This window comes from Malania oleifera, chromosome 7, assembly GCF_029873635.1.
Source record: "Malania oleifera isolate guangnan ecotype guangnan chromosome 7, ASM2987363v1, whole genome shotgun sequence".
Taxonomy (NCBI): domain Eukaryota; kingdom Viridiplantae; phylum Streptophyta; class Magnoliopsida; order Santalales; family Ximeniaceae; genus Malania; species Malania oleifera.
This window is the reverse complement of record NC_080423.1, coordinates 27897009-27921148: the sequence shown is the minus strand read 5'-3', so window position 1 is coordinate 27921148 and position 24140 is coordinate 27897009. Positions and strand designations below refer to the sequence as shown.

General features: G+C 37.3%; 1 protein-coding gene across 3 annotated transcripts in view; it reads right to left on the bottom strand.

Moving 5' to 3' along the window:
* Positions 1-24140, bottom strand: part of LOC131160513 (tRNA threonylcarbamoyladenosine dehydratase) — a 121653-nt gene that overhangs the window by 70787 nt on the left and 26726 nt on the right. For all 3 annotated transcript variants that reach the window (XM_058116282.1, XM_058116281.1, XM_058116283.1), the window contains 2 exons: positions 5031-5243; positions 4419-4553 (listed from right to left, as the gene is read on the bottom strand). In XM_058116282.1, coding sequence (XP_057972265.1) covers positions 4419-4553; positions 5031-5243 — 348 coding nt within the window. The remainder of the gene's footprint in view (positions 1-4418; positions 4554-5030; positions 5244-24140) is intronic.

The window sequence follows — 24140 nt, the reverse complement described above, 5'->3', positions numbered from 1 at the left end:
ACCTAGAATTTGAAACGCTCCTAACTATAAAACTATCAACCACCCCTAGATTGGACTCCTAGATCACAACCAAGTCCATAGAAACCTTTGAAATAACCTGTTTAATTTTACAAGCTTCCTAGATTCCCCTAAAACCCTAACTATCCAGCCGAATAACCTCATTATAACAGCTTATTGTCAATTTCTCCAACTCTTTTTCTACCCTCTTCTCCATTCAAACAAAAATCCTAGGAGGCATGGCAACTCACACCTCCTAACCACTTGGACCAACTATCTACAAAACTATCAAGCAACCCAGTGCGCCCTGGATGACTCTCTCAGCCCATAGAGGTTCCATAGTCAATACGTTACATTTCGTGTCTTTTTCCCCCCCCCCCCCCCCCCGCCCCAACAGTAATGATTGTACAAATTCTTCAACAAGCATAACTAAAATACCTTGGCCCAAATTTATGTCAAACCACCAAAGTACCTGAAAAATATGAATAGAATAAAAAAGGAGAGTTAAGGGAGTAAGGACTAATAACAAGATTACCAAATAGAAAAGAGTGAGAGATAACCTTCTTATCAAGACACTGTATTCCTCTTGAAATCACCCCTCAATTATAAAATTCATTATGCCCAGAGGGTAGAAGATCACTAAAAGCAAAATTCACCATCTGTGTGTTGCCTTGAACAACCTTGGAAATAGCCTGCTTCTCGCTTTCCCCCAAATTGTGTCCTCTTCTAAGAAAAATCTAGATATAGCAAAGAAGTTGAAGAACAAGGATTGTGAGTGTCTTTAAACATCCTTAATTTCTCAAAAAGCAGCTCATTATCACCATCAAAAGGAATTTCACGCTCTCCTTGATCCTCTTACTCCAAAACCCAGACCCCTCTCCCACCCCTACCCCCCAACAAAAAACCACCTCAAAGAGTATCAATGCAATCTCAATCCTTTCACACCCTATCAAGCAAATAACCAGAGTATGACCACAGCCATCACTGTCTCTGAAGCACACGAACTGGCCAGGCATGTACTCAAATGCACACAATTACCTGCCAAGCCTTGGCAGTGGGCCAGTGACACAACTATTGGCCTAACAAGGCTTAATCTCGTTTTGATAATGAAAAACCAAGGCATCTGATTGTGCTTTCAAGTGTATTTACAGGTATTTCAATAGAAAAGCACAATGAAAGATGAATACTGCAAAGCCATGAAGAATACAAGCATATCAAAGACGACTATCGAAGTAAAGCTTGGATGAAGATCAAGCTTAAGGATATGACGACCTTATTAGTTTATAATTAGTATTGTAAACTAGGTTTCATGTAAGTACCCTTCAATTGGTCTTTGTTTATGAAGCTCTTAGGTTAATTACTTGGACCTACCTTTTAAAATACTTGAAAAATATTTTCATAAAATCAAAAGTTATTTCAAAAAGGTCAAAATTATTTTTGGAATGAAAAGCTACAAAACATGATTCTCCAAATTCCTCTGTTTTTTCAGCAGCCGTCTTGAAGTGCAATTTTCTCTATCTATATCTTCTTATCTTCAAAAGTCTTCAACTCGAAAGTTTGGGATTTTTTCTTAGCTTTCTATCAATACCAAGATCACCTTATTTGGAGTTTTCTTGTGAAAGTTATGCCCCAAATACTAAAGGGTGTTCGAAACTGAAATTTCTGAGGGAGTTCGGGCAACCGAACCTCAAGTTCAGTCGACCAAACAGGTTCAGGCGACCGAACTTAGAGTTCAGGCAACCGAACCTGTACTGCCACTTTGGAAATTCAATTTTAATTGGTTCAGGCGCCTGAAGCGGGCAGTAAGTCTCGCGGATGGCCTAAAATCTTTCCAATTTTGAAAGATAATGTTACCAAAACATGGCCAAACAGTCATATTTCAAACATAACTATAAAAGGCTAACCCTAAACATGTTAGGGCAACCAAATAGCATCAAAGCACATTAATTTGATCTTTCGTAAGCTGTTGTGTGCCATTCTCTGCAATTGCAAAATATTTTCTGGTTTGTTCTTCAAGTTCAAAGCTTTCAAAACCCAAAAAACCTAGCCTATCACCTTGAGCTTCATAGCAGTACCTTTTGTGAGTATGTTAGTGATTTGATATTGTACGAATTCGTTCTCTTTGCTTGTATGAAAATCTGCTGTTACTTGTTGTGTAACTTGACAATTCGGGGATAGAATCGTTGCCTAGCAAGAGGGGTGTTCTTGCCAGAGAGAAGTCTCCACCTACTGAACGGAGAGAGGGAACTCCACCTATTAAACGGAGAGAGTAAGGAAAATCCTCACAGCGGGTTGCTTGAGGCAAGGACGTAGGCGGAACACCGAACCTTGTAAAAAATATGGGTGTTCTTCTTTCCCTTAATCTCTTTACTTTTCTGCAATTATTTATTGATTATTAACTGCTGTGCATGAGTTGAAATTAATTTGGGAATTGTTGAATGCTGAGATTAATTTGAGAATACTGAGATTGACTTAAAGTTTCTTGTGGATATTGTGAATGATTTAATTTTCATTACAAAACAAATGCTGCTGAATTTGCAAATTCAGAATTAATTCAATTGACTGAGATTTCATATTGATTGGTTGATTGCTTAAATACAAGAAGAGCATTTGCTTGGTTAAATTTGTTAGGATTGTTTGATATTGAAATATTCATTGATTAAATACAAGATAAATATTTGTATATCTTATCACCTATTTAAATCTGCTTGAGATAAAATAAGGCTTGTATTTCAATTATATATATTTAGGATTGTTTATTTGGTATAGCCGTTTGCTGATTAGTTATTTGTGGTGATTAAGATTATTTAAAGGGGGCGTGATAAATTAGTATTAAAATAAATCAAGCTTCCGCATTAAATTTAAAAAACCCAACTCACCCCCCTCTTGGGACTACACCATCACTTTCAACAACCCTCCAAATCATCAGGGAATCCCCTTCCCTATCTCCAAAATCCCAAAATGTGTTATCCTCTAGGCCAAATGTTGTGACAAGGATTGTCAAGAAATCCTCATTGCCTAACCATGGCTGTTTCAGTGTCTTAAAACATCAGCATACTGTGGTCTCTGGGACAATCAAGTAGACCAAATGCCTTCCTGACACCTCCCCTTTGGCAATAGTAGAAGAGCCAAATTCATAGAAAGCCAATGTTCTAACCTCTTCATTAACTTTTATCACCCGAGCTTCCTTTACCCAGATCCTTAAAACTACTGGTAACATGTTAAGGTGCCACCAACCCGAAGCCTCAAGCCCATCTAAAACTTTCACTAAGTTACTGCCTTAAGCTTTTTGACGGAGAAAGAGCCCAAGTGTATTGGAAAACCTCATGAGTAATACGCTCTCAGCAATCCTAAGGGCCTGTTTAGTTGTAGAAAACATTTTCCATTTGCCACTTTCAAGATTTCCAAAAACTCATAAAAATTTCAACTTATTTTTTTGCTTATCAAGATTCATACTAAAAAGGTAGAAAATAGAGTCTATTTAGTTGTGCAAAATAATTTTTCATTTTTTTCTTTCTAGAATTTACAAAAAAAAAAAAAAAAGGGCTTGCATTTCAATTTTCCCAAAAATTATATAAGATACTACTTAGAATCATGGATTTTGGGGCTTAAATTAGCATTTGTGTGGATTTGAAAGAAACTCAATACATAATCCACACAAATCAAAGCCCAAGAGCCGACTTCCATGATCCCATATGCAAAGTAAGAAATTGGAAATACAGAAAATAATTATAAAAAAAATATTCAACTTTCTATATAAATTTAGAAAATTGGAAAAGAAGGTGGCATTTTTGTAATTATTTGAAAAAAGTAGAAATGCAAAAAAAAAAACTGTTTCCACAAACAAATATTGCCAAAAATTTTTATTATTGTTCATTTATTTTGTTCAAATGTTTTAAAACTAAAAAATTACGTAACTTTTTTTTGTACTTTTTTGGAAAACTAAAATGGAAAATAAAAAGTTCAAAACTGTTTTCCACAACTAAATGGGCCCTAAAAGTTTTTGCCCATGAACATTGTGATTTAGCCAATCAAAATAGCTATAGTTGCTCTAGATCCCAACTGTACTTGTTTTGGGATAATATGCAACAAGATGATCATCTTACAGTGAAGTCAAATTTCAAACAACTATTTAAGCAACAACAAAGAAATGAAAGTTGCATCAGGATTATTAATCTGAAATAAAATTTATGGAGAGCCAAATAAATCGGAATTTGCAAGAACACAATTTTCATCTGCAGGGTCCTCGAGGGAAAAACTGGGACCAACATAACAGGATTATAGGGCATGAGAACAAGGCTTATACTAAATATACTAGGCATGCAACACAAACTAAAATCCACATGCACAATCACATGGATTAAGCTGCGAAAATCTAAGTTACTATATATTCTCGATAGAAAACAAGTCAAAAACATTACTGCTCGAGATAGTGGGTCATTTGTTGACTCCCTCAAATCAGCCACTCGAATTCTTGTTGGATCAGCTCTAGCACCGGCTCCTGTTGCAGACAGAACCTTCAAACCCCTATGAACACAGGCTGCAAGAAGTGCAACCTACACATGACAATAAGCACTTTCAAATCAAAAAATGAAACATCTGTATGTATCAGTAGTAATATAAATTAAAAAAAGTAAAAAATAATAATAAAATAAAAAATAGAAGCATTCATCTTATGTACTTGTAAGAACCAAACAAGCATCAAGTGTTAAGAAGCTAAAGGAAATAAACAACTAGAAAATTTAATTTACAGAGCACAAAACATATCAAGCTTAATAAACAAAACCAGTACGAAATGGATGTAGGTGGGTAGGCACTCAAAATTGATAATTAAGAGCCTGCCTAGATAATAACAAATTAAATCAGCAACTCACAGACCGAATTATGACAATTAAGTATGCCAGGTATAAAAGATAAATTGGAAAGAATGTTAAAAGCTCGAAAAAAAACTAATATGCTCATCAAGAAGACAATCCGTTGCTGGAAATAATCAATTAGCCAAAAGTACAACAAACTATAGCCGAATAAAATACCTTTGTTTCAATGTTGTCAATGCAGTCCAAAACAAAATCAGGCTGGCCTGACAGAATTTCTTCCTCAGTTGAGGCATCATACAGCAGCACTTTTGCATCTGTATGGCACTCTGGAAAAATTAATGAGAAGTGTTTCTTGAGGCATTGAGCTTTTGGGATACCAACATCCTCTCTTGTAGCAACAGCATGTCGATTTAGTGATGAAAGTGACACCTTGTCATACAAAGGAAAAATAAGTTGCACTTACATCATATATGCTAGTACTTTAAGTTCTGATGGATATAAATCTTAAAGTAATCTAACATTACTGTTTTCCTCATGCAATTTAATGCTAACAATGCTTGTCAATCCGACATTGTAACATTTCTCAATGTCATACAAGCAAACTGAGTAAGACTAAATTTGCAAGAGGAAAAAATCAATTTTATTAAAAACTTTTTGACTCTATAATTTAAGCATGACTGGATAACAATTGTGGTGACAGCACAAGCTTTACTAAGACAGGCAAAATTGATTCCATTCCTCATGTGCAAAACACACCCATTCAAGGTAGCAAAAGCTTCAAATCTAACAATTTGCAAACAATTCCTACTGAGTCGTATCAGAGGACCCCCAGTTTACAACCACATCAACCAATATGATTCATTAAGAAACTGCAACAGCCATTACCTACAGCCACAGGACAGTTCAGATCATTACAGGCCGCTACATTCTCAGACTGGCTGTGAATGCCTACAATAGAGTTTAGATCTCCATTTTATCAATCTTTATCCTCTATATTAGTGTAGAAACTCAATTTTAAGTTCGTTTAATTTAATTAATAATTTTTGTTAAAAAATAATTTTGGGTTCATTTGCTTTGATTTTGGCATCTGTTTCTCTAATAACTAGCATTCAAATAAATATAATTTTTCATCATTAAAATAAAATACATATTTGCATATTGTAAGCCCCTTCAATTTTTCTTTTTATATTTTTCTAACACCTAATTTTAAGACAAAAACACATTCAAGGGCCGTGTATTCTTCTTTGAAATATTTACTTTGTATATTTATGAAGAAATAAATAGCACTTGTAGATTTCGATACCTTGGATCTATTATGCAAGCTGAAGGAGAGATTAAAGATGATGCAATGCATAGAGTTAAAGCAGGTTGGGTAAAATGAAGAAGTGCTTCAAGTGTCCTTTGTGATTGTTAAATACCCTTAAAATTAAAATGGAAGTTTTATAGGACGGCTATAAGACCAGCTATGCTATTTGGATCAGAATGTTGGGCGACGAAGAAACAGAATATCCAAAAAGAAAAAGTTGCCGAAATGAGAATGCTTAGATGAATGAGTGGTATAACACCAAAAGATAAATTAAAGAATGAACATATTCGCAGTGAATTAGGTGTAACTCCCATAGAATATAAGATAAGAGAGGGCCGACTCAAATGGTTCAAGCGCTTGCAACGTAAGCCACATAGTACGCCAGTGAGGAAGAGTGAGTTAATTACTGCAGAGGACAGTAAAAGGGGTAGTGGTAGACCTAAACTAACTTGGAATGAGATAGAAAGTAAGGATTTAATAGCCCTGAATTTGTCAAAAGAAATGGTCCATGATCTTATAAATTGGCGAAAAATGATTCACATAGCCGACCCCACCTAGTGGGACTTAAGGCTTGGTTTTGTTGTTGTTGTTGTTGTTGTTGTTGTTATATTTATGAAATTCTTAGATTAAATTTCACTTATAATCAATAAGTAATGAAAAATAGCAAATACAAGCTCATTCTCGCCAACAGCAATAAAAGAAAATCATGAGAACACCCAATACTTAAAGCATATGCTATATTTAGATTGATTAAAATATATATATATATATAAAATTAAAAAATAAGAAATATATTAATAGAGAAAGAACATACAAGAATGGAGAATGAGAAATCCTCCTAAAAAGAACAAAAGAACAAAAAAAGAAAAGCAAAAAAATTTAATACGAAAAGCACACCAATCCTACTAAACATCTTGAAAGCTAAACCATTCAAACAATTTGCAACCATGGTCTTAAATTTACACGAAATTATCAAAATTTCTACTTTCCATCACCCTCAAGATTGATATGGCAGTTGATTTCTGTCTTGCATAATTTCTATTAAAATTTCAATGAATCATCCAAAAATTATTGAAATCTTGAAATTTTAGCGAAACTTGTCGAAATTTTAACTATAGAATGAAACTTCCTTAGAATTCAAATGTGAGACTTAAGCGCACGGTGAAATTTCTCGCTTAATTTATCTTATCACTTTTTTATTGAAACAAAAGATTATCAATTACTACAAGGGCTTTTGAAATTACATGACAAATTAAACTTACAACAACATTTTATTTATCTGTCCATGTCTAAATTATCTTTATTTGTATAATTAATCATATTTAATTGATTTATGAATTTCATTTATACTAACCTAATATGTTTAATACATATACTATATTATTCCATTTTTTTGGAGCTTCGAAATTTTAGTTGAGATCGAAATTTAAGACCATGATTGCACCAACAGCCCACAATGGAGTCAAATACTGAAAACCAGAGAGTGAGAGTAAAACAAATAAATTTTGCATCCAATTTCTTGTCTTTAAAATCTAGTGCATCTCAGGATAATTCCACATTCATGTCCATGGGAGTATCGCCTCATTTAGCTCCAAACATACCAATCTCATCTAACAAGTCTAAAGTATCTTTTCTCCACAAAAGCTTAATGCTTCGCTACATTAAAACCTTAATAGCGAGAAAATATCGAATGATGATCAGGTCCTTGCTTTGGGCAAACTTCTAAAACCAACACTTAAGATCCATGATTCCTCAAGACCACTGCTTGGGATGATGATATCATCAACATAAAGACCAAAAACCAACACACCCATCTCCTTCATTCAAAGAAACACATAATGATTGGAACAGTACTATATCAATCTAAAAGCCAAAAACTACCGTGCTGAATTTGTCAAACTAGGATCTAGGATATGGCTTTAGCCCAAGCAAGCCCTTATGCAACTTGCACTCCTTGCCACTCCACTTGAGTAACATATCATGAAGGTTGCTCCGTATACACCACTTGCCCCAGGTCCATACAAGAATGCATTCTTATTATCAAACTTTTACAATAGCCAGTCAAAAATTAATGGCCAAGGAAATCAAAACTCGAATAGAATTCAACCAAGCTAGAGAATAAAAAATCTCAAAAGTAATCAACTCCATTTGGGAATATTGGAAATCAACCAGGCTTATAGTTGTCCAATGGAACTAACAGCTTGACACATAGAAGTATACACTCATTGCACTTAACCAACTAACCAGGAAGGAGACTCACCCACTCGTATGTCCTTTGATAAGTAAAACCTCCATTTCTACATCCATTGCATGCTTCCCTTCAAGGAGCCTCTAACATGTGAAGCAAGAAGAGAAACAATGGAAATAGACAAATTAAATGCACGAAAAATGGAAGATAAAGCTCAAAAATAGGATAAGTTCTTAGGGACTTTGAAGCATTAAATCTAGTACCTTTCCAATCAGCATCGGGATAGTTCAAGTCTAACTAAGGAGGGTCTCCAGAAAAAGAATTTGATATACTACAAGATTGAAGAGGAGGTTGAATGGCAACAATGATGTCAGATCCTTCTTATGACACTCACACACCTTCAACAGTTGGTAGAGCAATAGTTGGTGTATCACCAAAAAACGTTAGTAGAAATATCTTGTATAGGGATTAGGGTAAGAAAGGAGGATCAACAAAAGGTCAAAAAAAAAAACCAACATTTGGAATATATTCATCTAAACTAGCCATAGAAAAATAATACCCCCCCCCCTCCTCTAGGGAAAAAAAGGTCATATCATCACTAACAAGTTTTGGATCATAACAAACGCATACTCAATAGCACAAGGGGACACAAGCTCGATATTGTCAACGGAACAGCAAACAGCAAAGCAAAAGATTTCTTTCCTTGCTTCAGCCCACATTTATTTCCTTATATTTCAATTCATTATTCTAGACAGTTAGCATATATTTAGTTTACATGTATAGGGCTTGACAAATTATAGTTTACTTGTATAGGGCTAAAATCATTCTAGACCTTATTTACTTTCCATGTATAGCATTCTTGTAAAATCTATATATAATACAAAGAACTCAAGGCCAATTCATTCAGCCATTCATAAAATATTTGACATGGTATCAGAGCCAGCCGATTGCTAGGTTTTTTTCCCTTCAATATTTTGTCTTCTCGGTTTCGTGGCTGTTGTGGTTTTGTTTTCTCTCCTGGAATTTTTTCTCTGTTCTTTCGGTACTTCTGTGGCTGCATGGCTGTCGGCACAGCAGGTTTCTGGGTTGCCATTTATTCCTCCAGTTTATGTCCTTGTGATTCTCGGCAAGCAGGCAACAGTTTTCTGTTGCTGTTTGTGACTTTCAGCAAGCAGGCACAGCAGGTTTATGGTTTGCCACTTATTTCTCCAGGTTCTGTTGCTGTTTGTGACTCTCGGCAAGTAGGCAACAGCTTTCTGTTGCTGTTTCTGGAACTTATCTTCTCAGCACAGCAGGATTTTGGTTCGAGCTTTAATTTTTTAGTGCAGGGAGGTTGTTCATGGTCTTTCTTTGTACCTGCGTTGTTTATTTTGGGCTTCCAGATTTTCTGGTGGTCTATTTCTTTCAGAACAGTCTTTTTTTTGTGGGCTTCTCGATTTTCTCCATTATTTAGCATGGACTCCGCACCTGTGTCAGCCAAGTTTACGAGCAACAATTATTCTACATGGGCTTTTCAGTTTGAATTTTTCTTGAAGGGAAAAGATCTTTGGGCTCATATTGATGGCACAAATTGTGCACCCAATAAATCCAAGGAGTCCGTAGCTTGTCCATCATGGGCAGTGCTTGTTGCTCGGATTATGTATTGGCTTCTTGGCTCGGTTGAACCACATATTGTCCCCAACTTGCGACCTTATCACACCGCTCAATCCATGTTCACTTATTTCAAAATAGTATATCATCAAGATAACAGTGTCCGTCGTTTTCAATTAGAGCATGCGATTGCCATGTTTCAACATGACAATTGTTCCATCCAAGACTATTATTCAGGGTTTCTGACTCTTTGGATTGAATATTTTGATCTGGTTACTACGGATGTTCCTGCTGCCTCTCTTCCCATTATTCAACGTCTTCACAAGACTAGTCGTCATGATCAGTTTCTTATGAAACTCCGCCTCAAGCATGAATCTGTTCGCTCATCTCTGCTAAATCGCTCTCCTATTCCTTCTCTTGATGTTTGTTTTTGTGAGTTACTTCGTGAAGAACAACGGCTTAGTACTCAAGTTACTCTGGCACAATCTCATGGTAGTTCTCGGTCTGTCCCTGTGGCTTATGCTGCTCAACGACGAGGACCGCCTGTGCATTCTAGCACTTTGCAGTGTTTTTTCTAGAAAGAATTTGGACATATCGCTGCAAATTGTTCCAAGATATTCTGCTCTTATTGCCAGAAGAAGGATCACATTATCAAAGAATGTCATATCCACTTGCAGAATCATCAGGCCTAGGCATTTTGGATTTCTATTAGTGTACCCCCCATAGTGACTTTTGTGGCCCCAAGCTCTTCTTCAGGTGACTTCTTTGTTCCTGCACCTCCTCAGAGCGAATTACTGCACACCCAAAATGGTGCAACAAATGCTAATTTCGGCATTATTAGCAATGGGCTCCAAGGTAACAATTCTACTAATCTTTGGTATGTGGACTCGGGTGCCTCTAATCACATGACGAATAATCCCACTACCTTGTGTCATGTTCAGTCCTATGCTGGTCAATTTGCTATTCAAACTACTAGTGGCAGTTTTTTGCCAATAGCCATTGTTGGAGATGCCTCTTCTAAGTTCACTAATGTTTTTCTTGCTCCTCGGCTTTCCACGAATCTTATCTCTGTTGGTCAATTAGTTGATAACAATTGTGCTATTAATTTTTTTGGTAATAGTTGTGTTGTGCAAGACCAGGTAACGGGGGAGCCGATCGCAAAGGGACCTAAATGGGACGCTTGTTTCCACTACTTATGCCTGTTCCAGCATGTTCTCCAGTTTCTTCTATTAAGTCTTTTGCTTGTAATAATGTTTCAGATCTTAGTTAGTGTGGCATCGTCGTTTAGGCCATCCCAACACTCAAATCTTATCTCATGTATTGAACTCTAGTTTACTTGGTAATAAAGAACGTTCTTCTTTATCTCTTGAGTGTGCCACTTGCAAACTTGGTGAAAGCAAAACTCTTCCTTTCCCTTCGCATGCTGGTAGAGCTTCTCAGTGTTTTAAGCTTATCCATACTAATGTTTGGGGCCCTTCCCCGGTTAGTTCACATGAAAAATTTAAATGCTATGTAACTTTCATTGATGATCATAGCAGATTTACTTGGTTCTACTTTCTTCGCTCTAAATTTGAGGTTTTTCGTACTTTCACTGAGTTTTTAGCGTATCTTGACAATCAATTTTCTGCTTCCATTAAGACATTACGCACAGATTCTGGTGGTGAATATGTGTCTATTGAGTTTCAAGCATTTTTGGCTTCTAAAGGCATTATTCATCAACGTTAATGTCCTGCTACTCCCTAATAGAATGGAGTAGCCGAACGGAAAAATCGCACCATCTCCTAGATGTGGTTCGTACTCTCTTGATGATATCCATTGATCCATCCTTGTTCTGGGTTGAGGCTCTGAAAACAACTACTTACTTGATTCATCCTTCACCTTCTCAAGTCCTACTCATGGAGTCTCCCTATTTCCGTTTATTTGCTAAGTAACCTAGTTACGATAACCTCCGTAACTTTGGTAGTATATGTTTTGTTCATCTACCTCCTCACGAGCGACATAAATTATCTACTCAAACTGTTCAATGTGGATTCTTGAGATACAATGTGTGTCAAAAGGGATTTGTTTGCTATGATCCTACATTACATCGTACATGCATTTCTAGGAATGTTATTTTCTTTGAAAATCAACATTTCTTTCCTGTGTCCTCTGTACCCTCCTCTCATGTTGTGATTCTCCCCTCCTTTGAGGAGCAGTTCTCGGATCCTTATCCAGTCAATTCTCGTTTTAAACCAGGTATTGTGCATACACAGCACCCCCGCCCACAATCTCTTCCAGTAGCTCATCTGATATCTCATCCTACCACGCTCCAGATTCAGTCAGTTGCAACACCTCTAGAGCCTTTCGTATGTCCCTCTTCTCGAGTGTCTGTACCCCTGGACAGGTATGGGTTTCCCTCTTCAAGTTCTGGTAACTCTGTTTCAGCTCTTACCACTGCATTTTACAATTTAGATATTCCCACTTCCAACTCACATGCTGCCAAGCATGATTGTTGGCAACAAGCTATGCAAGAAGAAATTGCTGCTCTAGAGGCCAATCACACCTGGGACATTGAGCCTTGTCCTCCCACCATTGTTCCTCTAGGTTGTAAATGGGTTTACTTAGTCAAGGCCTGATCTGATGGAAGTCTGGATTGTTACAAAGCTCGCCTTGTTGCACTTGGGAATAATCAGGAATATGGTGTCAATTATGAAGAGACCTTTGCTCCTGTAGCTAAGATGACTAATGTTCGTACGATTCTGGCTATTGCTGCTTCTAGTGAGTGGTCACTACATCAAATGGATGTCAAGAATGCTTTTCTTTACGGGGATCTTAAAGAGTGTATTTATATGAAGCCACCCCCAGGCTTGTTTCCCTCTCTGACTTCACATGTGTGTAAGCTTCGTCGTTCTCTTTATGGTCTCAAACAAGCTCTAAGGGCCTAGTTTGATAAATTTCGCACCATTTTATTACAATTTTCATTCAAGCAGAGCAAGTATGACACTTCATTGTTTCTTCGAAAATCAGACATGGGTATTGTTGTTGTTTTGGTTTATGTTGATGATACTGTGATTACTGGTTCCGATTCTACTTTACTTGCTCAGCTCAAGACTCATCTCTCAGAGTCCTTTCATATGAAAGATCTTGGGTCTCTCACATATTTTCTTGGTCTTGAGGTGAATCGCAGTCCCTCAGGTATTTCACTCAATCAACATAAGTATGCTAGTGACTTGGTGGCCACAGTTGGCCTTTAGAAGGGTACTTCTATTGATACTCCCATGGAATCAAGTGTCAAGCTTCACAAAAAGGAGGGCGACTAACTTGCTGGTCCCAGTTTATACCGAAAGTTGGTGGGTAGTCTTGTCTATCTCACCATTACTAGACCAGACATTTCTTTGTTGTACAACAAGTCAGCCAGTTTCTTCAGACTCCTCGTCATCTTCATCTGGCTACTGTCCGTAGGATCATACGCTATGTTCAGGGCACTTCTGCCCGTGGTTTATTAGCCTAGAGGCAATTCTACTCGCCTCGCTGCTTATAGCGATGCTGATTGGGCTGGCTGTGCGGATACACGTCGCCCCATCACTGGTTGGTGTGTGTTCTTAGGTGATACATTGATCTCATGGAAAAGTAAGAAGTAAGACAGAGTTTCTAAGTCATTGAACAGAATCTGAATACCGGACGATGTCTCTTGGTTGTTCTAATGTTATTTGGCACGTTGTTCTAAAATTATTTGGCTTCACGGCGTGCTTGCTGAGCTAGATTTTTCTGAGACCAATCCTACACCACTACATGCCAATAATACGAGTGTTATCCAGATCACGGCCAATCCTGTCTATCATGAGCGCACAAAGCATATTGAAGTCGATTTTCACTCTATCTGTGAAGCATTTGAAGCTCGTGTTATCACTCTTCCACACATTTCCACTTAATTACAAATTGCGGATATCTTCACCAAGGCTCTCACTCATCAACATTGCTTCCTAAGTAGAAAATTGAAGCTTGTTGATCAACCCGCATCAATTTGAGGGAGGCTATCAACGGAACAGCAAAGCAAAAGATTTCTTTCCTTGCTTCAGCCCACATTTATTTCCTTATATTTCAATTCATTATTCTGTACAGTTAGCATATATTTAGTTTACATGTATAGGGCTTGACGGATCATAGTTTACTTGTATAGGGCTAAAATCATGCTAGACCTTATTTACTTTCCATGTATAGCATTCTTGTAAAGTCTATATATAATATACAGAACTCAAGGCCAATTCATTCGGCCATTCACAAAATATTTGACAGATATAAGCTTCTAAAGGATGCTTATCCTCAGTGACTATGTCTATAATAGTGAATAGTCAATCATCATAGTGGTTTAAGGCCTCACGAGGGTTAAGACAAAGGGATGCTCTTTCCCTTTTCTTTTCACTCTAGTAGTTGATTTGTTGAGTTGTATGCCTAGCCCCACACCCAAGGCCTTGATATGGTTCGGGGTCTCAAGGTTGACAAGGAGGCGGTTGTAGTATCCCATCATGATACCCTTCTTCTCAAGGATAGTGTCATGAAACTTCAGAAGGTTAACCTCATTAAATTTTCGAGAAAATTTCAAAACTAAAGATCAACATATCTAAGACTAGGGTAGCAGGTATTACTACGGGCGCTGGGGATTGAGTCTTAAGGTTTTTCGCTGCCTCAATTGATTACACTATTTTGGACTAGCCTCTGACTTATTGGGGTCTTACTCTGGGTGAAAATCCCAATTATTCCATATTTTGGGATCTAGAGAGTGGGTAGCCATTTTTGTCCTTAAGGGGCTGCATTACACTCATCAATGTGGCTCTTCATAATATCCCTATTTATTTTCTCTCCCTTTTAGAGTTCCAACGAGGGTGGTTGCTGTTTTGGAGAGCCTTATAAGTGATCCTTTTGTGGCTAGGTATCGAGGAGAAGAAGAGAGATCATCTTGTTAATTGAGACAAGGTTAGAAGATCTAAGTCTGAAGCGAGGGTTTGGGCTTCAAGAATTTGGTGTTTAAAACCATTTCTCTGGCTAGAAATAGTTGTGGAGGTTCCCTCAGTTGTGGATTCCTTATGCCAGATATTAAATGCAAGTATGATTTGCATCAGAATGGCTGGGATACTAAAGGTGATGCAATGCTTCTTAGGGAAGCCCATGAAAGTTTATTAAATAGGTTGCTCAATTTTTCAATCCTCTTACTAGGTTGAGTAGGAACAGGAATCTTATTTGGTTTTCAGGGAACAATTGAGTGGGTGAGGTTTCTTTGGAATCCTTTGAGTTTTCAAACCTTATTCCATGCATAATGCCTCAATCAGTACTTTTTATTCTTGGGAGGGGGGGCTCTCTCTTGGGACTTACATTTTTTCAAAAATCTGAATGAGCTGGCCATTGTTGAGAGTGCTAGTCTTTTTTTCCTTGAATGGGGAAAATTCAAGTAGTTAGATTGGGGATTCTGCTGGTTCTTTTCCCAAAAAAATGTTTTCTTAGTTGTTGAAAACCTCAAACCCTTTTTATTTTCCCTTGAACTACTTTATTTCAAAGGCTAATGTTCCTCTCAAGATCAACAGCTTTATATGGACTTTGGCTCTAAAATTCAAATCGATTTGAATTGAGTCACAGAATGGAGTGAATCAGAATCCAATCATATGAATCAATTCAGTTTGTCCCCAATCCAGTGGGATACAACTGCTTCCAAACGCACCCAAAAGCCTTCTAAACTTTTTTTTGCACGATGACATTCCATTTGTTGTTTATGTGAGTTTCTTAGACAAGAAAATAGTCATGACCTTCTCATTCTGCACCTCTATTTTCTGCAAGACTGCCATTGAGAAGAAAACCTGAGTCTGCAAAAGAAAACCAATGTACCCTTCTGCCATTGAGAAGAAAGCTGGTCGACCAGTGGGTGAACTCCTGGATGCCTTCTCTAGATTTAAAGGTTCGTATTTGTGTGTGCGTGTGTGTGTTTAGTTTTAAATTTTTTATCAGTTTTGTTTGTCTTTATTAAATTTTTCTTCTTGTTTGCTTTATTACAGAAAGCCGACACATTAAAAATGATATTTTTACGAAGCACTATAAAGTTTAAATTTTTATTATTTTTTGTTGATTCATTCCCTTAAAAACCATACAATTTTATTTTTTATTAATTTTTCTAAACTCCTGCCCTTATGTTTAGATAAAATAAAAAAATAAAAAAACCAATGACCTTTTTTACTGTCATAACATGTTACACTTGCATCATAAATAATAAAGTCTATTTTTTTTTCCATAGTTTTTCTTAAATCCTTATCTTATTTCTTTAATGTATCTTAAACTTTCAACCTAGTGCTTTAGTTTTGACTATTTTAAGACTTTAGCATATCAATCCATATTTGTTGAAATTCCAATATATATTACTACTTTGTTTGTTGTAAACATATGCATGTCATTTGGAACCAATTATCAAAGTTGTTATCAAATCTTACGATTCAATTATCAATTCACGATTCATGAAATTAGGCTGTCAATTCATGATTCAAATCCCAATTTGACAAATATGATCTATATTATGTGCTAGGAGGCGAGTGAAACTAGCATCCACTTGTTTCTCCATTGTCAGGCAGCTAAGCACCTTTTGGCCTGCCACCGACAGAGGCTTTAGGAGGAGTAGAAGACGGGTAGTCTTATGGAGATGCACTGCTTTTTGCCCTTTCCTGGACCTTGTGCAGTGAAAGAAATGTACGGATTTTTAATGGGAAAATACATCTATTATGGGATAGAATTATTTTCTTTACATCCTTTTGGACTCTTTCTTTGGGTTTCTTTCGGGGAGTTCGCGTCTAATCTTCAGAGGGATTGGGGAGCATAGCTTATCCACCATTCTTTTATTTTCCCTCTTTTCTGTTAATGAGATTATTTTTCTATTAAAAAATAATGATATTAAGCTTCAAAAAGTCGCAATCAATATAATCCTCTGCCGCCACCATCTTTCCAATTAAAATACCCATCAAAAAATTCCACAAATTTGCATGTTTCCTAGTAGCCTCCCAAAGATCAACTCCATCGCCCATTATCATCATCGAATACAACAGCCTCTACCCAAATGGACTCTCAACATTATTACTTCTTCCTTTCCTACATATACAGCGTACCCATTCTGTAGAGAGAAGACACCTGGAACACTACCACACAAATAAAGACAAAAACCACTCCCTGCTAAGCAGGTCAAAGTGCTGCATACATAGCAGTAACTCTGCCTCCCCCCCCCACTCTTCTTCTCCCCAAGAAACTCGCCACATTAAAATCACCATCCAATACCCACCTAGGGGAGCAAAACCCAAAAAACGTAATAAAGCTCATCCAAAAAAGCACTCCCAAGAGTTGTTCTAGGAGGACCATAAGCCAAGGAAACCCACCATTGATCCCTCCCTTTCACTTCAACAAGAACATAAAGGGAAAAGAAACCCATTCCTCTCATATTCTTTGTTGTCCTTTCCTATGTGGCCATTCAAATCAGCTCCTATTTCAGGCACTGGTATCCCTTGTATAATATTATCCATATCTTCCCCAAAATTCTCTTTTATAGTTTTCTTTTAAGCTTGGTTGGGGAGCATACGCACTAATGACATTTATTATCTCTTGGCCTATAGCTATCTTGATTTTTATGATCCTATCCTTATTATTTTAGCATCTACCACATTATCTTTGAGGCATTTGTCTACAATGATTCCCACCACATTTTTATGTTTTTCTTTTCCAGTGTACCAAATTATAAATCCTGATTTTCCGATTTCTCTAGCTTTATCCCCTACCCACTTAGTCTATTGAAGGCAAATTACACTAATTTTTCTTCTTATCATTGTACAACTAACTCCATGCGTTTTCCCATAAGTGTCCCTATGTTCCAGGATGCTAACCTAATCCTAGTTTCCCGTAGTAGAACTATTACCACACATGAGACATATTGAGAGACAAAGCTTTAGAAGGCCTTCTACTCTGCAGCAGATTGTTAGTGTTGACTCTATCAAGTGCTGCCAACCATATAAACACTTTTATCTTAGAAGGACCCTTAGGCTCCCAAGTACCCCCAATAACCACATCAGCTTTAACATGATGAGAGGAAAAATATTTAGACAAGTAATCCCCCTTTGAGTCCAAAGACCAAAGTCTTACCATCACTCCTACTGAAGATTTTGGAACCTCCAGTACCACAAGCAAAGAAGACAGCTCCTCCACTTCTATATCATTTTAATCCCTTCTAAAATGAAAGTCCAAACAAAAGGAAATCTTCTCAAGAATAAGAAAATAAGAAATGACACCGTTGTGGTGAGAAGAGGGTCAACAAAATGAGCAAAAGAACAGGATAATGCATTCCCTTCCACCCAAACATCTTCCTAAAACCTAATACGCTTACCTCTGCCCAATCAAAACATTGTTTAAGGAAGAAAAGAAGGATAAGCATACTAAATGTACCTCCAAGGACTCTCCAAATAAATTCTTAAACCCAAAGTAGCACCCCACCCATTACCTTGTATGCAATTTTCTTTTGTTTTTATTACTTTGTGCTAAAGAGAATCGACCTCCAAGGGAACTGCTACAACCACTTAGCCAATAGGAAGAATGTTTTCAGACATCATATTACCAAGATCTAACCCTCCTTCCTTTGACCTGTACACCACTTTTCACTTAACCAAATGATCTTTCCACTCCCCACAAGCTACACCTGACCAAAGAAAATCCCTCATAACCCTCTCAAGCTTTTGAACTACACCGCCTAAAATCCTAAAAAGAGATATACAAAAAAAAAAAAATACAGAGGAATGGTAGAAAGGCTGGCTTGTATGAGAGTTGTTCTACTAGCTAAACCAAACAAAGCTCCTTCCAACCATCCAACCACTTACCTACCTTATTCACACCCAAATCTCAAAAGGCTAAGGAACGAGGTTTACCTTAGCTCCTAAAGGGACTTCTGAATATGTCACAAGCCATTCTAAAACACTACAGCCAGCTAGAGAGCACAGCTCCAAAACCCTCTCAAGACAAAGGTTAAATAGCCCAACAATATTCTTACCAAATTAATTTTGTTAGACGAAAATAGGTTATTTCAGAAATTAGGCTGTGCAAGTGGCGGTATTTTTGTCCGTTATATTTTTATTATTATTAATATATAATAGGGCAGACCTGGAGCTGTACGTAAGTCTCCAGAATGATGCATTGCTTGTGTGCTTGTGGAATAGCATGGAACCATGAATTGTTACAAACACGATGTTTCATAGAACAGTCAAGGCTGTATAAGAAGATCTTTGTGAAAGCTTCTCTCACGATAGAAATGAAACTTTTTTTACCTATTTGAGAGGTTTTTCAAATATGGCCAAGAAGGTAGGTCCATTAGTGAGTATTATAGAACTTTGAAGGGTGTGGGAGGAACTAAACATTTATCAACCAACTAGTTCCAACGTAGAGATGATGAAGAGGCAAAAGGCAGAATTTTTGGATGCCAAGTTTTTGAGTAGGTTCAGTTCTGAGCTTCAACCGATCCGCAGTCAGATTCTTCCTGGTGAATCCATGCCTACCATGAATGAAGCATCCACTAGAATCCAGCGGATCACCAAAGATGGCTCTCAATCTTCTCCTCAAGCTTCTTTCCGCAATAGTTCATCCATATTTAGTACAGCGTCCAACCATAGTAAGGGAAGTGTTGAAGGACAAGGATGGGGTTTGGAAGGTAGAGGTGCCAAGGAGCCCGTAGTGGCAATTCTCGTATTTGCACACATTGTGACAAACAAAACCATATTCTTGATCATTATTGGGATCTCCACAGGAAACTAACTTGGGCTAACAAGTTTGTTGCTGAGAGTGACTCAATTATGGAAAGTTCCAAGTGCATTTAACCACTCGATTGCGGTGTTGGGTACATCATCTACTGTGTTCCGAGAAGAGTATAACAATCCTGTCCACATTGTTCAACGACTCCAAACTCATTCTTCTACATCTAATGCTATTGTGGCCCATTCAAGTAAAACTGGGCTTCTTTCCACTTCATCCTCTTCACCCTGAGTTATTGATTCTAGTGCCTCTTCCTTATGATAGGAAGTCCTAACTTATTTAAGCCCTTGAAACCCATTACTTTACACTCTAAAGTTACTCTTGCTGATGGTTCAGTGACACCGATTTCCGGTTGTGGCAATATTCTCTCATTGCCTTCTATGTCTCTTTCCCCAGTCCTATATGTGCCTAGGTTTCCCTTGAAACAACAAAAAAAAATCTCATTGTTTTGTGACCTTCCCTTCTTATTGTGTTATTCAAAATCTTTAGACAAAGAAGAGGATTGGTGGAGGGCTTGAGAAATACTGCTTGTACTATTTCGATTGTGAGGGTGCTTGATCTAGCTCGTCATACCACTTCATCAATTTCTCCTAGTGTTTCTCTTGTTCAGTGGCATGCTCGTTTGGGTCATCCATCCTTCATAAACTACAAGAAGTTTTTCCCATGTTCAAGCATGTTTTTCGTTTTGGGTGTTTACTGCATGTCAATTGAAAAAGCATGTTCGAACATCTTTTCTGCTTTAGAATTGAGTCTCATAGAAACTCATTGTTTTCACTTTTTCTTTTGATAATAAAACAAAATTTTCATCAATAGAATAAGAATATACAGCTAGGAGAATAAGACATCTCCTTAACATAGTCTAAAAAATCCAGATAAGAAACACAAAGAAACAGCCTAAAGTCTAAAAAACAAGAGACAGAAAAACCAGCACAAACTAACACTCCAACACATAACGACAATCATGCTGAATATCAGAAAAGGTCATCCCCATAAAATTCCCTTGTCCCACACAACCAAAGAAAAGCCAAATAATGTATCTTTCCCCAGACCAGCAACTGAAACTTCTTCCGTAGAAAATGCCTGCATTACGCTCCATCCACAACCCCCAAAAGACTGCAAAAAATAAAAAATAAAAAATAAAAAATAAAAAAGGCACACTTCCAAAGCGCTGCCCTTTCATTTTTCCTTCCAAAGCCAGCAAAAGACACTACCCAAAAATCCAACACTATCTTAGAACTCACCCAACATTAGCCTAAAATACCAAATAACTTATTCCAAACCCTCCAAGCATAGTCACAATGAATGAATAAATACGATGAAGATTTTGAACAATTAAAATAAAGAACAAAGATGTCCGGAGATATAGCCTTCAAAGATCTCCCAAAATGCAGCAAGTTATTGGTATCAATTCTATCAAGCACAACCAATCAGATAAAAGCCTTTATTTTAAAGGGGACTTTGGCCTTCAAAATGGAACTGTAGAGAGGAAATGATAAATTATACCTATTCAAAAAATCACAAAAATATTTGCAAGTGTAAACCCCCCAAGGATCCAAAGATCAAGACCACCTATCCTTCACTAATGAAAAACAACAGTTAATAAGATTAGCAAAGAGGATAGCTTTACCATCTCCCTATCGTTTAACAATCTACAAAAGTAGAATCCCAAGATGACAAAGGACCACTTGGATCAAAACTCATTGTTTTCTCTTATTCATTCAGATATTTGGGGTTCGTGTAAACTCAAGAATTTGACTGGCCATCAATATTTTGTGTCCTTTGTGGATTATTTTTTGCGTATGACCTGGATTTTTTTTGCTAAACGATAGGTCTGAAATTTTTAAAATATATACTCAATTCTACCAAGAAATAAAAACTCAGCTTGGCATCGATATTTAAATTTTTCAATCTGATAATGCACTTGAATTTGTTCAAAATGAGCTTCAATCCTTTTGCTTGGCCAAATGGGTTATTCATCAAACATCATGTATACATACCCCTCAACAGAATGGAGTAGCTGAAAGAAAAAATACACATTTACTCGACATAGCACGGTCTTTCCTCCTTCATAAGCATGTTTCTAAAACTTTTTGGACTGTTGTTTTTACAACTTGTTATTTACCCAATAGGATGCCCTCCAATGTTCTGGAGGGACAAATACCCTTCTCCATCATGTATCCAAAAACATCCATATTCTCTATAGAGGCCTGTCTTTGGTTGCACATGTTTTATTAATGTTCCACATACTGGACAACACAAGTTCTCTCCTCGTGTTGTTAAATGTGTTCTTGTTAGGTACTCAAGAACTCAAAAGGGTTATAGATGTTATGATCCCCACATTTGCAGGAAACATGTTGGTGCAAATGTTGCCTTTTTTTAAGGGATGCCTTATTTCTCTGATGCAGGGTCCTCCTTGGATGAATCTACTTTAAATCCACCAACGTTTTTTGATTCCCCCCAATGTCCTGATCCTCCGGTTCCTTTGGTTATCCCTCTCCAAAAATCTCATGCTCCTCTTCCACATCCATCAAATACAAACAAAGATAACAATTTAGGGTTTATGAATGAAAAAAACCAAGCATAGATATCTCTAGCACCATGCAGCTGCCTCTTTTGCCCACAATTGTTTCAACTTTTAGTTTTGGAGATGCATCCCAGTGTGACTTGGATTTGCTCATTGCTCACCAGAAAGGTACCCAAACATGTACATGGTCCTTAGCTACTTATCATATTGCTCATTATGTTTCAATTATTCATCTTCCTAGTCCTATGCATTCTTTTGCCTTGTCTATTTCCTCCGTTTCTATTCCTTCCTCGCGTGTTGAAGCGCTTGCCGTCTCTAGGTGGAAGCATGCAATGGATGTAAAAATGGATGCTTTGACCACTCAAGGGACATGGGACTTGGTAGATTTTCCTCTCAGCAAGCAGTTGGTAAGTTGTCGTCGAGTCTACACTATTAAAAATCTTCTTGACATCTCCATTAAACGTCTTAAGAATCAATTGGCTGCAAAGGGGTACGACCAAACATATGGTACTGAATATTTCAAGACCATCTCTCCTATTGCTTGACTAAATTATGTTCGTGTGTTGATCTCGTTGGCAATTATTTTTGTTTGGCCCTTATACCAGTTGGATGTGAAGAATGTTATTTTATATGGAGATTTGCAAGAAGGGGTATACATGGAGCAACCTCTTAGGTATGTTGCTCAGGGGGAGGATGGTAAAGCATGTAGGTTAAAGTCTTAAGTAGTCTCTTTGAGTCTAGTTTGACAAATTTAGTGTAGTGGTCTCAACATTTGATCTCATCTAATGCTATTATGATCATTTAGTCTTTGTCCGCAAAATAGAGGCAAGTCTGGTACTTCTAGCAGTTTATGTTGATGATATCATCATCACTAGCAGCGACTAGAGCATGATTGCAAATTTAAGTAGTGGCTTCAAGCTAAATTTCAAATCAAGGACTTGGGTGCTCTAGGTTACTTTTTTGGTATTGAGATTGTACAATTGTAGGAAAGCGTTGAGTCTATCTTAGCAAAAATATACTTTGGACTTGCTAAGTGAGACTAGTTTGTTAGGAGCTAAACCAATTGATACTCCTAAGGATCCTAACATGAAGTTGGCTAGAGATGTTGGACCAAAATTCGAAGACAAGTGTCAATAAAGGCAACTACTTGGCAAGTTGATCTACTTGACTGTCACTAGACATGATATACCTTTTGCAGTAGGGGTGGTGAATTGATTTATGGAAAATCCCAAATAACCACATTGGGATGCTGTTTGTAGGATTTCGCAGTATCTTAAAGGTTTCCCCACAAACAAATGTAATAAAAATAGTGAGATCATGGGATACTCTGATGCAGATTGGGCTAGCTTTATTGATGACCGAAGGTCCACTGCTGGATGTTGTACATTCGCGGGAGGTAATCTTGTTACCTGAAGTAGCAAGAAACAAACTATTGTAGCAAGATCTAGTGCAAAAGCAGAATACCGAGCTATGGCTCATACTGTGAGTGAGCTTATCTGGCTAAAATATCGTGTGTCGGAGATGGGGTTTTTGGTAATGAAGCCAATGATATGTTTTGTGATAATCAATCTGCCATTTATATTGCTAGCAATCCAGCATTTCATGAGAGGACAGAGCACATTGAAGTTGACTATCGTTTTGTGAGGGATGTTGTGTTGAAGAAGGTTGCAAGGACTCCTTTTGCAAAATCTGTAGATCAGTTAGTGATGTTTTCCCAAAGCATTTATTTAAGCCTGCCTCGTCGAATGGTTGTAACAAGTTGGGGTTGGGTCATATTTATACACCTCCAGCTTGAGGGGGAGTGTTAGAAGACAACAGGTTATTTCAGCAATTAGGTAGTCTGAGTGGGGGTATTTTTGTCAGTAAGACTTCATTATTAATATATAAGAGGGCAGACCTGGAGCTGTATGTAAGTCTCTAGACACT